The following is an 18,227-nucleotide window of genomic DNA, read 5'->3' on the forward strand; positions in this document are numbered from 1 at the left end:
AATCTAACAGTCAATCCTTCCTCACAGGAAGCTCTGGGAATTGTAGCGCTGTGATGGAGAATAGGGGTCTCTTAACAACTATCAGCACCCTTCACAAACTAGAGCTCCCATAATTCTTTGGTAGAAGCCATGACAGTTTAAAGTGATAACACAGTGCTTTAAATGTGTGGTCGTGAAAAGTATTTCAAACTACCCAGCTCTGAAAATACAGTGTTCTACATCTGCTGTGATTTACGGAGCGCCATGTGCACTTTGTTTCTCACACTCAGGAACAGTAATTGTAAATATTAGTATAGACGGCGTGCAGCCCAACTGCTCAGGGCATGAATCTGTCAGTGGCAGAATGCTTGCAGTCCGGCATCTGCATAGGGAGGGAAACGCATCAAAGCTTAACACAAACCTGGGAACAGGTGAACCTGGGAGAGTGGCTGGTCTGAGAACTGGAAAACCAAAGGGAAGAGACTTCTGGGAGTCCGGGACCGAGAGCCCCAAGGGAGTTGGGCTGAGGCCAGAGAAGAACTTTGGTCCTTCAGGTTTCAGCGAGGCCAAAATTTGGCATGCATGATCCACCTCTTGCTTTCCGTTCTGCTCAGTTCTCTACGTCCTAGTTGCGATGCCCTGCAGTTCCCCCTGGACTCGATGCCCAGTGTGGTGGAACAAGCCAGGCTGCCCTAAATCTCCCTGCGCCGAGACAAGAGAGTAGAGAGGTCAGTGGGCTGAGCCAGCCTGAATTCAGTACAGTGGTACCTCGGGATTACAGATGCTTCAGGTTACAGACGCTTCAGGTTACAGACTCTGCTAACCCAGAAATAGTACCTCGGGTTAAGAACTTTGCTTCAGGATGAGAACAGAAATCGTGCAGTGGCGGTGCGGCGGCAGCGGGAGGCCCCATTAGCTAAAGTGGTGCTTCAGGTTAAGATCAGTTTCAGGTTAATAACGGACCTCTGGAACGAATTACGTTCTTAACCCAAGGTACCACTGTAGAGAGAATCTTGATGAACTGCAAGTGATTTATGAAAAGGGCTGCAGAGCACTAAGGACACTATGCTGCGTTCAATGAGGGATAGGAGGAAGAAAGGCCTCAGCCCAGTATACCTGAAGGAGCGTCTCCACCCCCATCATTCTACCCGGACACTGAGGTCCAGCACCGAGGGCCTTCTGGTGGTTCCCTCACTGCGAGAAACAAAGTTACAGGGAACCAGGCAGAGGGCCTTCTCAGTAGTGGCACCCGCCCTGTGGAACGCCCTCCCATCAGATGTCAAGGAAATAAACAAGTATCTGACATTTAGAAGACATCTGAAGGCAGCCCTGTTTAGGGAAGTTTTTAATTACTGATGTTTTAATCTATTTTTAATCTTTTGTTGGAAGTGGCACAGGGTGGCTTGGGAAACTCAGCCAGATGGGCAGGGTATAAATAATATATTATTATTATTATTATTATTATTATTATTATTATTATTATTATTATTATTATTATTATTATTATTATTATTATTATGTTTGAGGCAAGCAAGGCAGCACTATTTAAGTAACTAAGCTAGCCCATTTAACTAACTATTTAAGCTATCCTATACACTGGAATTATATATATTTTTAAATGCATGTAAAATATATATATTCCTGGACAACCCTGAGGCTGATACCTCTTTTCTGGAATTTAACTGCTGCTCAGATCCCATAGGCTCACTTTCCCAACCTTGTAGAAATTGGGATTTATTGGTCCTGGATTGAGTAAGTTGCAAAAAGTAGGTGCAGTGTTCTGATAACCATCATTTCATGACATGGAGGGGGCAAGCTTTGATCAGAACTTCTGCCTTAAAAAATTGTGTTGCCAGCCTGTGCCTAAGCTTAAAATAGTTCACTCGTCCTAATATAGAAGGTGGTAAAGACAGTTTCTGCGTATTAGCCAACGCTTTTGTTCCCACACTTGCTTTGCTACCATACAAGCCTGAAATCTATCTGTCCAGGTTCAATGAAAAATGCCAGGAAGAATTTAACTCCAGTGCTAGAGGAATCTACACCATCCACCCCCCGCCTTCTGTGGTCCTGTGCCCATTTTGCTGGAAGACTTGCTATCGTTGGTCCTGAAGGAATGCATGTTTCCTGAAATCCACGAGAGCACAGTGTGCGTAACTTTAGGAGTGGCCACAAAAAACTGTGTTTTTATTGAGGAAATAGAAAAAGGCAATTTATGGGATGATGATGATGATGATGATGATGATGATAATAATAATAATAATAATAATAATAATAATAATAATAATAATAATAATAATAATAATAATAATAATATATTATTTATTTCCCGCCCATCTGGCTGAGTTTCCCCAGCCACTCTGAGCGGCTCCCAATCGAGTGTTAAAAACAATACAGCATTAAATATTAAAAACTTCCCTAAACAGGGCTGCCTTCAGATGTCTTTTAAAAATAAAATAGCTGCTTATTTCCTTGACATCTGATGGGAGGGCATTCCACAGGGATGGCGCCACTACCGAGAAGGCCCTCTGCCTGGTTCCCTGTAACTGTTTGCAACACTTTTATACTGCCCTTCAGCCAAATCCTCAGTGCAATTTACAGACCTATAAATCAAAATATAAATTAGAATAAAAACAACTTTAACCATTCCAATGCAATATCAATACCACCATTATAATTATTGTTAATTGTCCCAGAGAAGCGTAGGGGAAAGTGAGATGCTGGCATAGCAAATTGTGCATTAATTCTTCAGCATTTGGGTGGTTTGGGTGGGTGGCGTCACAGAAGCTGGAAAAGTGGCAAGAATAGGGAGGGAGGGAGGGAGCAAGTTACACTTTCCCCTTCCCTATGAACTATTCCTTAGCACCAGGGGTTCTCAGCTACAGCAAGGTTTTACTGGATCACTGGGTGGCTCGCTATACCTTTAAAGCTCACAGAATTCTGGGAGCTGTAGTTCACCCCTCACAGAGTTTCAGTTCTCAGCAGCCCTTAACAAACCTCACTGCCCAGAATTCTTTGCAAGGAAAACATGTTTCGAATGGGTTTTAAAGGTATCATGTGTGCACAACCGGAGTTCAGGGCTACAAGACTAGAAGGATAAAAATCAGCAAAAAGCTAGGGCAGGACATAGAAGGACGATTTCTGCAGAAAAGGGAACGAATAATGGCAATTCTTCTTGACAAAGGGGGGTGTCCTTGTGTTTTCAATACTAATTGGGTAGTCACACAGGAACACAGGGCTGTCACTAGCCGATTGATTAGTGATAGATATGTCTTCACTGAATTAAGCAGCAAGGAGGATTTGAATTTAGTGCTACCAAGAGTTCCCAAGCAAGAGTATAGAGGGCTGGGACATTCTGTGTTCCATTTCAAGAGAGGTTGTCTAAGGGATCTACAAAACGCATCCTGCCCTAATTTTTTTAGTCATTGCCAGCTAACATTTCCAGAGAAAACTGAGATTTTGAATCAAAGAGATAGTGTGAGGACCCAAAACAGAGGCAGGAACGTACAGTGGTGCCCCGCAAGACGAATGCCTCGCAAGATGGAAAACTCGCTAGACGAAAGAGTTTTCCGTTTTGGAGGTGCTTCGCAAAACGAATTTCCTATGGGCTTGCTTCGCAAGACGACAATGTCCTGCGAGTTCCTGCTGGTTTTTTCCCCTCCCCCCCTTTTTCTAAGCCGCTAAGCCGCTTATCAGCTGATCCGATCAGCAGATAAGCCACTAAAAGCCGCTAATAGCGCTAATCCGCTAATCTGTCAATGGGCTAGACGAAGAGAATCACAGAACAGATTCTTTTCCTCTTGCGAGGCACCACTGTACTCTTTTCTTATTTGTGGAATTCCATGACTTGTTTCTCACCGGCAACTGAGTGTGTGACTCTGCCAGCTCCTTTCTGGGCTACATGCCATCACCTGCGCTTTGCCAGAGTAGAGCCCAGGACAATTTCGTATGGCCCAACTCAGTCTATTAAAATATTAAGATGGATGAGACTGCAGTTGTGCTGGTTTCTCTTGCTAAGGAACCAATTCCCAGCTGGTAAGCTGCAAATTCAGACCTTACCTCAGCCAAATCAAACCTCACAAATCGATGCTAGGTAGTCCGTACAGATATCAGGGCCCATATAGAGAGATGTTTCTCCTCTTTAAGGTAAAGGTAAAGGGACCCCTGACCATTAGGTCCAGTCGTGACCAACTCTGGGGTTGCGGCGCTCATCTCGCTTTATTGGCCGAGGGAGCCGGCGTACAGCTTCCGGGTCATGTGGCCAGCAGGACTAAGCTGCTTCTGGCGAACCAGAGCAGCACACGGAAACACCGTTTACCTTCCCGCCAGAGCGGTACCTATTTATCTACTTGCACTTTGATGTGCTTTCGAACTGCTAGGTTGGCAGGAGCAGGGACCGAGCAACGGGAGCTCACTCCGTCGTGGGGATTCGAACCGCCCACCTTCTGATCAGCAAGTCCTAGGCTCTGTGGTTTAACCCACAGTGCCACCCGCGTCCCACTCCCAAACCAGGGTCATCCAATGACAATGAATATTGGAAGATTCAGAACAGGCAAAATAAAGCACTTCTTCACAAGTCGTGTAGTGAAAATAAATGGAATTTCCTTCCACAATATGTAATGATAGTTGGCAGTTTGGATGGCCTTAAAAGGAGATTAGACAAATTCATGGAGGACAGAAGCTACTGGCCACTGTTGTACCGCCAGTATTGTCAATGCTATGCCTCCAAGACACGTGAGTGGGGAACATGCAGTTGTTTTCAGGACCTTCTTGCAGACTTCCCAAAGTCCTCTGGCAGGCCATTGTGAGAACAGTATGCTGGTTAAGGTGGTCTCTGATCCAGCAGGGCTGTAACCCTCTAGGCTGCATCGTCTTTGGACAGCAGTCGATGAAAGTTGACTTGCATGTAGTAAACCAGCACCTCAGGGAAAGAGGTATGCTAAACCCGTCTCTCTGGTGGGAGTGTTTTTGTTTGTTTCAAGTGTGCAAAGTGTTCAGAAACCTGGGGTGCTTATTATTATTATTATTATACTTCTCTGAACTGGATTCTCGTCTTATAAGCACATCGGTAAACAGTTCACAGCCACCCAATGCAGGCCTTTATCATCCATTACCGTACTATATGAATCATTTTCTAGTGTAGTCTTGTAAAAACCAGTTACGTTGGGTTGTGTGCGCGCCTCATGCCATCCCTTCACCAGTAAGATTTGTCATTCTCCCATCAGCCCATTTTCTCTCTTATAAATTTGTTAGAGGAACACTTTTACAGCCTCAGTTTTACGATGCATGCCATAAATATTTCACTAGGTGATTGCCAGTGTGAAAGTAGGTTTGTTACCAGATAAAATGCCACAGGAATATTTAGAATGGAAATGCCACTCTTCTGTTTTACATTTATTGAACAACATTGACCTGTGTCCTGGGCCTCATTTTTTCCTTCCAGTATGATGGGAATAAGAGGCATAAATTTTCAGGGGAATAAGTCGTTTCCAAGGTATGGAAAAGATCAGCCAACTATAATGCCACAGCTGAAGAACTCATTCAGTTTATTTTAGATAAACCAAGCCTTAATGCTTGATACGTTCTGCAGTGACTGATATAGTACACTTAAATCTTGGCATTTGGTAATACAGCAATAGGCATCAATGTTCCCTTGTAGGACAATTTTATTTCCTGAAGTGTGCATAAAACAAATAGGAAGGCTTGTCACCATCCTTTGATTACATTTCTTGCCATTGACAATATAAAGGAATGGCTGTGTTAACAGGCCTCTGCTTCTAAAAAACACTTTACTAATCAGTTATTAGGATCAAACAAGCCTGTTTCAAGAATTCTTGGTCCCCTTTAAGGAGGGCTATTGAGACCCCAAATCCTACCAGGATTTTCCTGAATCCTCTTTCTTTTTCTGAATTAAAAGGGGCCTGTGGATATCAGATCCCGCAGGACCCCAAGTACAGATGATGCCAATATTGTACCAATCCCCTTTTCTTTTTCCAAGACAAGAGTTGAATAGGGCATGCCTCGTATCCAGTTGAAAAATGTTGGTACAAACAGGGCATCTTTGCATTCCTTATTTGATAATTTGCCTATTGTGTGATGATTTCGGTGAGAAGTTTCCTTACATCATCCCATAAATCTTGTTCAATAACAGGAGGTGTGGCTACAGCAAAGCAAAGCAGGACCCCGAAGAGGAAAAGATGCATTTTCATAATGGTCACAGTGAGTAAAGTTCAGATAATACGCTAGAGAACTGCACTGCTTTCTAGTATTTTTGTCTTGATATGGTATAATACATAGCATTATAGTTACCGTATTTTTTGCTCTATAAGATGCACAAAATGCACCTAGTTTTTGGAGGAGGAAAACAAGAAAAAATATATTCTGAATCTCAGAAGCCAGAACAGCAAGAGGGATCGCTGCGCAGTGAAAGCAGCAATCCCTCTTGCTGTTCTGGCTTCTGGGATAGCTGCGCAGCCTGCATTCGCTCCATAAGACGCACACACATTCCCCCTTACTTTTTAGGAGGGAAAAAGTGAGTCTTATAGAGCAAAAAATACGGTATATACTGTTTAGCGGCAGGCAGAACCAATGGGCTCACCATCTCTGGCTTTTGGTAGAAAGTGGAAAGGGTTTATTCCACTTTGCCAAAAATAGGTAGAGCATGAGACTCTCAAAATCAGAGTTGTGGGTCCGATCCCCACATTGGGCTAAAAGATTCCTGCGTTGAAGAGGGGTTGGACTAGATTATCCTTGTGGTCCCTTACAGCTCTACAATTCCATGATTCTGCAATTCATTCCAGTTCGGTAAAGAGAAGATGACAGAATCTTACCCCAGTCTTACGGAGTGTGCGTCTAGCACAGGCGAGAGGGCTGCATTAGCTTCACACTCTTCAAGGCCAGAGTGCAGGGAATAAAACTACACATCTGCATTGTAGGCCTCATTTTATTTCCAAAGCAGTACTGCTGTTCCAGAAACGCTTCATGCCAAAGCTGTGGATTTTGCTCCAAGTGGAATTCTGCCCCAGCAAATGGGCTAAATATCCTAAATAATTCAATTAATATTTTTACACTGTTGCAGATATACTGGGAACGGCAGGCATGACCCTCAAGTTTATTCAAAACAAAAACAAAAAAATGGCTAAAATAATTTGATATCGAAAGTGTTTCCTATTAGAAAGCTCCCAGGTGAGAGCTGGGAGGTAGTGTGAGATTTAAGCTTCGAGAGAAGCCTCTCTGTTTTCTTTGTTCTTTCTCTGTTCCTGTTTTCATTTCAATTGGTTTCTTTAATCTTACTGTAGTATGAAAAAGATTTGATAAAATCTTTTCTTTTTTAAGTATTTCCTATTAGGTGGAAATGGTTAGAGATTAAAGAGCAGCTCCGGAGTCTCTTTTTTGCATCTTGAGGCCCCAAGCCAGCCCCCCATGAAATAACTACACACGGACACAGAATTAAGGTTGATGGGTAACATTAAGGCCACAACTTTATTGATTGCAAATTAAATGTGAGTGGTATTGGCATAGGCATTGGCTGAAGACTATAACAGACTACTGCCCCAGAGCCTATGAAGGTAAACCCATCAGGGCAGCAACATCGGGGTTTTGCCCAACAGAAGCTTACCACAAGGCTTCTGTGATCCCGGCATGGCCCTAGCCCATCAAGCGGACTTCCAACCAGATCCAGGACCCGTAGATTCCTTTAACGGAATACCTTTTGATCATTGAGGGGCAGGTGATGACCACACCTCCCCTCCACACACAAAATGAAGCCAATGCCTGACCGCCAAACCTGGAAAGTTGTGACGATTGCTAAGGGGGTAGGCAAAAAACCAAATGGCCAGTGCCAATTTGCCAAATGGATAAAAATTCCTACCTGGCCCCTGTCCCAAGACAGGCGACTCACACATAGTGCAAAGCAAGGCTGAGAACCTACACTAAGGGTGGGAGGGCGGGTGTTCAGCAGCGCCAATCAAGAGCCTAGGGCATTCTTGCACTGATGCTTATATAATTCCTTAACCACCCCCACCCCTTTCCTGATTGGCTGTGACCTGTGATGCCTATTTAGAGAAATGAAACTTAAACCTAGAAATGAAACCTACCGTAGATTCCGGCGTTTAAGATGACTTTTTAACCCCAGAAAAGAGGTTTAAAAGTCAGGGGTCGTCTTATACGTCGGGTATGGGTGGCACGGAGCGGAGGGCCCCCCCCCCTGCTGCTGCGACGGCGGCTCCGAAGCGGCGGTGGCGGCAAGCTCTGCTCCGCGCCAGGAGAAAGCTGCCTGGCACGGAGCCCGCCCCACACGCTGCTTCAGAAGCAGCATCAGTGGCGGCGGGCTCTGTTCCGAGCCGAGTGGCTTTCTCCGGCGCGGAGCTGCCCAGCGTGTTAGGAGACTGGGCTTATAAGACAAACCCCCAAATTGCAGCTGCCAATTTGGGGGGGGTCGTCTAATACGCCCAGTCGCCTAATACGCCGGGATCTATGGTATTTCATCAGGGGTGTGTCCAGAGGCCAAGTCGCAAGAAGGACCGCCTTCTGAGGACGATCCCATTTCCAGCAGTACTGTACTTAGCAAATAAATAAATAAATGGAGGCCTGCACTTCAGGTGTGTTGTACCTTGAAACATGTGAAGCAGGGATCTTGCGCAGACCCCCTTGTAACTATGCTAAATCTAGAGGAGTCATATTTTCTGCAACATTTTTTCAATAATACCACCTTTGTGACTTTGAACTTTATATTTAATTTTAAATCCGGTGGAGTTTGATAGCTAGGACTGCAACTCAGTTTGTGACATCTTAATGGGATAATCGTATGAATTTAAGGTGAACTATCCATTAAGATTGCATTGAATTCGTATAGGGATAAAAACAGTATTTCTGAAGCAAGAAGCATACTTACTTTGTTGCTGTTGTTTATAATGCATACATATATCACAGCAGACATCATCTTAGAGAAAGGGAGCAATGTCTCTTTTAAAATGGCGCTTGCCACCTGCAATTTTTATGAACGTTGGTATTAAAAATACAACCCCTTTATTAAAAATATATACCCTACCCGATTAATCGTGGTTCCCTTCGGTCTATTAAAAGTTTTTTTAATAAATTAATCAAAGTGAGTAATAGATTAAATATTGCAGCCCTGGTGTGCACCAAATGTTTCTTAAGTAGCTCATAATGGTATCTTTGTGACAATGATATGCAGTGCTCACATACTCCGTTTTGTAATTAGTAAAATACATTTCCCTTTGCACTAGTGTTCCAGCTTGTTCAATTTTCAGTTCTGCTGCTCGCCAGTTCTTTTAACATATTAAACCCTTAATTTTATGCACAGTTAAATTACCAGGAGTGCGGACTTATATCGACCCACACACCTACGAAGACCCAAATCAAGCTGTCCATGAGTTTGCCAAGGAAATAGAAGCCTCGTGTATATCAATTGAAAGAGTTATTGGAGCTGGTAAGATTACCAATATCACCATTTACCATTCACTCATGCTATTGCTGTAACATCAGGATTCCGTTTTTGCATTGCACGACAAGGTGGTGACCACCCCAGCCCCCAGGGAACACCAGAAAGGAATAATGACAGGTGACAACGTGTTATGGAATTAAAATTTGGCCACGTCTTTATTAAACTTCCGAATGTAGGAAGACCTTCGCTTAAGCCTTGGGCGTGTACCCCTCCCAGTCCCCTTTCAGGGGAAACTGGGGCTCGTCAGAGTAAATGGGATATGGGGGTGCTCTGCGAGACGTAAGTGTAGCAGGCAGCCCAGCCCAGCCCATATCCCCGCACACAGGGTTGTTCACTGACAACCTTTCAGTGTATGGCCAGTGACACGCATATACATAACCCCTTTAAGAGGGGGACCCTGGAATCGCAGCCATGGGGGGGGGAGTCGCCACTTACCCCCATAGTAGGGTTACCAGATGTCCCCGTTTCCCAGGGACAGTAGTCGCCACTTCCCCCCATAGTAGGGTTACCAGATGTCCCCGTTTCCCAGGGACAGTAGTCGCCACTTCCCCCCATAGTAGGGTTACCAGATGTCCCCGTTTCCCAGGGACAGTAGTCGCCACTTCCCCCCATAGTAGGGTTACCAGATGTCCCCGTTTCCCAGGGACAGTCCCCAGATTTGTGAATAAGTCCCCAGACAAATTCCGTCCCCGGATTTCATCTAATGTCCCCGGGAAACGCGGCAGTCTCAGCAGCCAGGAGCAGTTGACTCTGGCTGGCTTCAGGAGCTACTTGGAAGTCCCCATATGATGGTGGTGCAGCAGCTCTAAGGTGCAGCTTCCGGGCTGCCTCCACCTTCCCTGACCCCAGCAACTAAGCTGTGAAGGGAGGCTTCATGCTGCCTATCAAGTTACAGGCAACCAGGCAGAGGGCCTTCTCGGTAGTGGCGCCCTCCCTGTGGAACGCCCTCCCATCAGATGTCAAAGAGAACAACAACTACCAGACTTTTAGAAGACATCTGAAGGCAGCCCTGTTTAGGGAAGCTTTTAATGTTTGATGTATCACAGTATTTTAATATTCTTTTGGAAGCCGCCCAGAGTGGCTATTATTATTATTATTATTATTATTATTATTATTATTATTATTATTATCAGAGCTTGCGTGCTAGCAGGAGGGGACAGGGATCTCTCAGTTACGGGAAGCCTCACTTCCCTTTTTTTTTTTTTTAATAAATTTTTATTGGTTTTACAGCATTTTTAAGAAAAACAAACAAACAAAAAACAAAACAAACATACAAAATAATTTCAAAGATATTTTCATAAACCTCTTTTCTTGGACTTCCCCATACCCCCCCTCTCTGCATCCCAGTGTCCATATTTGAACTAGCAACTCCCAGTTGTTACTTTCTAATCTCTGTCGTCTTAGTCCTCCTTTATTATCTAACCTTATATCCCTGTACCCTGTTACTTCTAGCAACCACAACATTTTAACATTCGTTGAGTTTATAGTAGTCCTTAAGGTAGCTTTTAAATTTTTTCCATTCTTCTTCCACCATCTCTTTGCGTTGGTCACGGATTCTGCCTGTCATCTCAGCCAGTGTCATATAGTCCATCACTTTCATCTGCCATTCTTCCAGAGTAGGTAAATCTTGTGTCTTCCAATACTTTGCGATGAGTATTCTTGCTGCTGTTGTGGCATACATAAAGAAATTTCTATCTTTCTTTGTCACCAATTGGCCGACAATGCCCAAGAGAAAGGCCTCTGGTTTTTTAGAAAATGTACATTTAAGTACCTTTTTCATTTCATTATAGATCATTTCCCAGAAGGCCTTTATCTTCGGGCATGTCCACCAAAGGTGATAAAAAGTACCTTCAGTCTCTTTACATTTCCAACATTTATTATCGGGCAAATGGTAGATTTTTGCCAGCTTGACTGGGGTCATGTACCACCTGTATACCATTTTCATAATGTTTTCCTTTAAGGCATTACATGCCGTAAATTTGATACCGGTGTTCCATAACCATTCCCAGTCATCTGACATAATGTTGTGTCCAACATCCTGCGCCCACTTAATCATAGCAGATTTAACTGTTTCATCCTGTGTGTTCCATTTCAACAGCAAGTTATACATTCTAGATAAATTCTTAGTATTGGGTTCTAGCAATTCGGTCTCTAGTTTTGATTTCTCCACTTGGAAACCGATTTTCCTATCCTGTTTAAAGAATTCCATTATTTGGCGATATTGAAACCAATTTTCTACTTTGTGCTTCAATTTCTCCTGACTTTGTAGTTTAAACTTGTCTCCATCCTGTTCTAAAATTTCCCAATACTTCGGCCATCCGACCTCCATATTGAGTTTCTTCACTGCTTTAGCCTCCACTGGTGACACCCATCTAGGGGTTTTATTTTCCAATAAATCTTTGTATCTTATCCAAACATTAATTAATGCTTTTCTAACAATGTGATTTTTAAAGGTACTGTTAACCTTGTCATACCAAAGATATGCATGCCAACCAAAAGCATTATTGAAGCCTTCCAGATCCAAGATGTCCGTGTTCTCGAGGAGCATCCATTCTTTCAGCCAGCAAAACGCTGCTGCCTCATAGTACAATTTTAGGTCCGGCAGGGCAAAACCCCCTCTTTCTTTAGCGTCAGTCAGTATTTTGAATTTAATTCGGGGCTTTTTGCCCTGCCAGACAAATTTCGAAATGTCTTTGTGCCACCTCTTAAAACATTCCATCTTGTCAAGAATCTGCAAGGTCTGAAACAAAAATAACATTCTAGGCAATACATTCATTTTAATTACTGCAATTCGGCCTAACATTGACAATTTCAGATTTGACCATATTTCTAGATCTTTTTTAATCTCTGACCAACATTTTTCATAATTGTCCTTATACAAATTAACATTCTTAGGTGTTAAATAAACCCCTAGGTATTTGACTTTCTTAACCACTGTCAAACCTGTTTCCTCCTGAAATTTCTCCTTTTCCATATCTGTTAGGTTTTTCCCTAAGACTTTAGTTTTTTGCTTATTCAACTTAAATCCAGCCACCTGGCCAAATTGTTGAATTATTTCTAAAACCCTTTTCGTACTAGTGTTTGGCTCTTGCAAAGTCAATACTAGGTCATCTGCATACGCTCTTAACTTGTAATGTTTAGCTCCGACCTGCACACCTTTGACCTGCTGGTCATTTCTTATCATATTCAGCAACACCTCCAGAACCGAAATGAAAAGTAATGGGGAAATTGGGCACCCCTGCCGAGTTCCTTTTTCTATCTTAAGTTCCTCAGTCACAACATTATTTACAATCAGCTTAGCTTTTTGTTCGGAATATATTGCAGCCATACCATTCTCAAAACCCTGGCCTACCCCCATCCCATGAAGATTCTTCCTCATAAAACTCCAAGAGATATTATCAAAGGCTTTCTCCGCGTCCACAAAGATCAATACTGCTTTAGTGTTTATATTCACCTCCAGCTTTTCCAAAATGTCTATTACATTCCTTACATTGTCTGCTAGGTGTCTTTTAGGGAGAAAGCCTGCTTGGTCTTTATGAATCTTCTCCATCAAAACTCTTTTAAATCTTTTTGCCAAAATGTCTGCAAAAATTTTGTAATCCACATTAAGGAGTGATATCGGGCGGTAGTTCTTGAGTTGGGTCTTTTCAGTCTCTGACTTTGGTATGAGTGAAATATATGCCTCTTTCCACGATTCAGGTGCCCTTTTTCCTTCAAGGATCTCATTACAAACTTCTCTTAATGGTTGAATCAACCATTCCTTCAACGATTTGTAGTATCTAGAAGTCAGTCCATCTGGTCCCGGAGATTTGCCCAATTGCATATTCTGAATGGCAGCCTCTATCTCTTGTTCTGAGATTCTCTGGTTCAAGTCCATCTTACTTTGCTGAGAGATATTTTGTAATCCATATCTTCCAAGGAATTTGTCTATATCTTCTTCATTTTGCGGGCCTTGGGTGTAAAGTTTTTTGAAGTAACTTAAAAAGCAATTTCTAATTTCATTAGGTTTAGATATGCTCTTTCCATCGACCTCTAGGCTTGTAACTGTATTTAGCCTCACTTCCCAGCTGAGGGATCCCCGCCCCCTCCTGCTTGCACGCAAGTAAGAATGGGATTGGGGCTGCTCCAGTGGGAAAGGAGGCATTGTGCTGCCTGAGAGATCCCTGCCCCCTGCTGCTTGCACGCAAGTAGGAGTTGGGATGGGGCTGCTCCTCAACGCGTAGTATTTATTTTATTTTATTTATTTATTTATTTAAAGAGTCCCCGGATTCATTGAAAAAAATCTGGTGACCTTACCCTATAGGCAAGAAAAGACTAAAGGATTCCACCCAAGGCCTTAAACCGCCAAAGTTGTGAGAAACTGCTACGGGGAAGACCAAACCTGCCAATGCAGGGAAATTTCTTCCCGGTCCTTCAACAGCAACCAGTCAAAGACCGTAGCAGAGCCCGCTAAACAGGAAGAAAACAAACAAGAAACATTAAACATTAAACATTCCCACCACCCTTCTGAGTAATACCCCTCCCCACCTTCTCACTATATAGAAGGATCTGGCAACTTCTGTTTCAGTGTATCTGAAGAAGTGTGCATGCACACGAAAGCTCATACCAAGAACTAACTTAGTTGGTCTTTAAGGTGCTACTGGAAGGAATTTTTTTATTAAGAAACATTAAACAAAGGGAGGGTAGGGTGTGTGAAGCTCCTCAGCCGACTGCTTGGCTGCTGCCGGCTCCTCCCCCTATTTATGGGACTGGCCCCACCTCCTAGCAGTGTAAGTTGACTAACTGAGGCTGGGTGTGAACCTCCAAAGAATAACACTGAGAGGCAGGCCAGCACATACGAACAGTAAGTTCCCTAGGGTGCGAAGCGCCACGTGCAATCCCGCAAAGGGCACCCACATGCCCTTTGATTTAAAACTATGCAAAAGGTAACCTTGATGCAGTCATGTGCGCACATTAGGACTCCTTTTTTTTTGCTTTTAATAAAAATGGGTACGTTCTAGTGTGCATTGATAAGCTATAAGGAGGAAAACTAGGATAAACTGCCCATGTGCGACAGCTTGTGCAAAGTCCAGTAATAAGAAAAGCAAGCAAACGGGCACACAGTGGGTCACTAATGCACTGGCTCTGCTACAGAAACAAGAGCAGGGAGTGTGGAATCTCAAAATCTTGAGGGTGGCCCAGATGGAGAAAATGCCTTATGCATCCCTATGCATTCCAGTGGACTTGCGCAGGAAAACTGACCGCCACATGGTGCCTATTTATACTGCTTGTGGGGTGTTAAGGGAGGGGTAGTACCTCTGGTGGGGGCGACATATCATACTCCTTCTGGGGTAGTTTGTCCACCTTTGGTCCCCTCAGCTCTCACCAGTGGCTCTTTAAAAGATGTCAGCATGCAATTGCAGCCACACCCTAGGAACGTCTTCAACTGGCCACCTAAACGAGGTGAGGGCAGCTGAATGGATCTCAAACTCTTGGTGAGTTATTGCAAAGTGTTGGAAGACACAAGATTTACCCACTCTGGAAGAATGGCAGATGAAGGTGATCGACTACATGGAATTGGCAGAAATGACTGGCAGAATCCGAGACCAGGGAGAAGAGTTGGTGAAAGAAGACTGGAAGAAATTTAAAGACTATTTACAGAAATATTGTAAAATTAATGAATGTTAGAAGGATGTTGGATAGAAACTAAGGGGTTTCCAGCTGTAATGCTTTAGGAGATACGAAAAAAAGGTTTACAAATGGGTAAAAGCTTAATGGTAAGGATTTGCTGAACTAACAAATTGAAGTGGAATACAAAGAAGGGAGGTATGAGGAGGTCTGGGGAAATAAGCGTAAGGAAGATATGTTATGGAAAATTATTTGTTTTTTAACTGTTTTTATGTTGTATTTTGTTTCTTTTTATTTTTCATTTTCACTGCTATACTTTAAAAACTTTAATAAATATCTTTTTGGGGGAAAAGCAACTCTTGGTGAGTTAAGGCAAAGACAGGCTGTAGCAGATTGAGCGGATGAGACCAGTAGTGGGTCCAGCAGTCAAGAAGGCGGTTTCTGCACATGCTGTAGCGGGAATCACATTTCTGTCTTGGTAACTAGAAGGGAAAGTGAGTGGGTTAGAGGGATACAAGGCAGGGGAGAGAATTTTGTGGCAGGCAAAGTGGGAATGTGATACGAGGGGGATTCTCCCATTGGGTCAATTTGAAATCTCTTCTGAAGAAGAACGCCTAAGTGAGATAGGGATTGCCAACTTTCAAAGCTTGCATTTCCAAGCATGGAAGTTGTCAGGATGTTTGGTTCCCGGCTGGTTGCCCAGGAAAGTATAAAGACAAGGAAAAGTTTTTTACCATCCTTTTTTATTTCAGTCCTTACAGAGAGAGGCTATAGAACCCAGCCTCTTGGATAATGGTGTTGTCCCAAGTGAATCTCCACCCCGTCTCTCCCATTTCCTCACCCATCACTTCTACAGGTGCCGCTAACAACCCTCTGTCTTTGAGCTCTCTGCTCTCCTACTTTTAAGGCTCGCCGGGTTCTGGGAGATGGAGGGTCTGGGATGCTTTCTAATGATGTGTCAGCCAGCTGTTCGGGCTCTCCCTGCTATAAATCTATATTGTCTTCCTCTTCCTCCTCTCTGGAAGGGTCAGGCTGTGGAGGCGGTCTCCACCATTCCTCCTCTGCCCAGTTCCTGACAGAAGTATGAGTTTCACTGGCATCCCTATAAAAATGCAGGCTGAAAGTTTAGGCTCAAGTAATTGAGATGAATGTGGGCGAGAAGAAGAATGATCTCCATCACGTGCGTTGGGAACAATGAATTCAACCAATTGGTCGTACTGGGTTAACCAACCTCTTCATTGGTTATGCATTGGTTGATCCTTACACGAGAATGGTCAGACAATAACTGGGAATGCTAACTTGGGGTTTGTTTTGTTCACAGGTGAATTTGGCGAAGTATGTAGCGGGCGATTGAAACCACCCGGAAAGCGTGAGTTACCAGTAGCCATTAAAACCTTGAAAGTGGGCTACACAGAGAAGCAGAGGCGAGATTTCCTGGGAGAAGCCAGCATCATGGGGCAATTTGACCATCCCAATATAATTCACCTAGAAGGCGTCGTCACAAAGAGTATGTACCTGCTGCCAATGAGTTATAATTTGCTTATAAATGTCTTCTTGGCTTATGAAATGCCATTCAAGCCGCTATCTTGGTGTCCTCAATGTGCCTACCTGTGGCATCTGTGGGGGACGCCGCCAGAGCTATTAAACCATTCGCATGGTCCCCTCGAGCACTTTTCTGAACCCCATTAACGCCAATGCAAATCTGTGAGACAAAAACTAACCAAACAAGGCTGGAACGCATCCAGACACAATTCATTCTTTGTCCTTCACTTCTCCTGCTCTGGCAGAGGCCGTGATCCAGAGGCAGAGATTTTGTATGTGGTTCCCTTTTCCAAAGAGAACCCCCGTCCCTTAACAACTAAAAGTAACGCAGGAAGCTATAAGAAACAGGGTGCCACCCAAAATGGCCATGCATTGTTGATTCTCTCACCTTTACCACAATGCACAATTTCCCCAGTGTTTTGATACTATTATGCAAGACTCTTACCTTGCCCCTGATGACAGCAAGCATAGCTGTCAAGGCACAAGTTGAATTTTTACGAAACATTACCAGGGGCTGCACACAGTATTGTTGCTTTCAGCAGCAGACTGTGTGTTCCGTGCAACATGCCGTTCCACCCTCACGTGTCCCATTTTATAACACAGCCTTGTCGATTCCGCCACCAGACCTTCATAAGGATGCCAAGGTCGCTGGTTCAGAAAGCCTGCCACTTGCTTTTAATTTTTCTCGTTGAAGCGCCTACTCATTTGTGTCCTTAGTTTTATGTTCCGTAATGCGATGCTAATTTATTCAGCAATTACTCTCAACCTGCAGCACACAGATAATGAAGCATAAGGTCAAAGAAATATGATTTCCTTGTGATTGAAACAGAGGCAGGGAGCCAGAAGCAGCACTCCTAGAGGGTGGTGTCATGATGAGGTGGCATCCTTTTCATAATGCTGCCTTTAAGGGCCCGAGATAAGGGAGCTGCGCTGTACGACTTGCCTGTGATCTACTATTAAAACCGGGCGCATCATAAATGCCACTGCATTCTGCAGAGATTTTATGATAAATGAGGAGAAGGCAGAGCCCTTCCCTTAAATTGCTCATTTGTGATGCCTGAGCACATCAAGTTGAAGCAAACCCGTTCCGGTGCAAGGAAGTGCCATGGACTAATATTTCCCAACACTTGCCTATAAAACTACCTTTCCAGGATGGGAAATGTGGGCAACAATGATTGGCTTTAGCTTCTTGGGGATAAGATCTCCACTTAAAAGGCTCATTGGGAAATTGGAATTGCAAAGAATACAGCCAAACCTTGGTTCCCAAATGCCTCCATTTTGGAACGTTTCAGCTCCCAAACGCCCCAAACCCGGAAGCAAGTGTGCCAGTTTTTGAACGTTTTTCAGAAGCCGAGCGTCCGACGCAGCTTCCAATTGAGTGTAGGACATTAACTTATGGTCTGTGTGTGTGGTTTGGGAGCTGCACGGCCAGGGGAAAAACAATGCTGTCCAGGGTTGTAAAGACTGCGGAGAGAATAATTGGGTGCACTCTTCCCACCTTGGATCAAATCTATGCTTCCAGGTGCCATAAGAAAGCGGCAGAGAGAGCGCGGGATAGTGCGCACCCCGGGAATTATTTCTTTCAGCTTCTGCCTTCTGTAAGAAGGTACCGGGTTATAAAGACTAGGACTAGCTG

At 43.8% G+C, this 18,227-nt stretch overlaps 1 protein-coding gene across 8 annotated transcripts in view; it reads left to right on the forward strand.

Annotated features, from left to right (window-relative positions):
- Positions 1–18,227, forward strand: part of EPHA5 (EPH receptor A5) — a 263,910-nt gene that overhangs the window by 214,652 nt on the left and 31,031 nt on the right. For all 8 annotated transcript variants that reach the window (XM_081166169.1, XM_081166170.1, XM_081166173.1 and 5 more), the window contains 3 exons: positions 6,128–6,195; positions 9,302–9,427; positions 16,371–16,556. In XM_081166169.1, coding sequence (XP_081022295.1) covers positions 6,128–6,195; positions 9,302–9,427; positions 16,371–16,556 — 380 coding nt within the window. The remainder of the gene's footprint in view (positions 1–6,127; positions 6,196–9,301; positions 9,428–16,370; positions 16,557–18,227) is intronic.

The sequence above is a fragment of the Podarcis bocagei genome, assembly GCF_964188305.1.
Source record: "Podarcis bocagei genome assembly, chromosome: 13".
Lineage (NCBI taxonomy): Eukaryota > Metazoa > Chordata > Lepidosauria > Squamata > Lacertidae > Podarcis > Podarcis bocagei.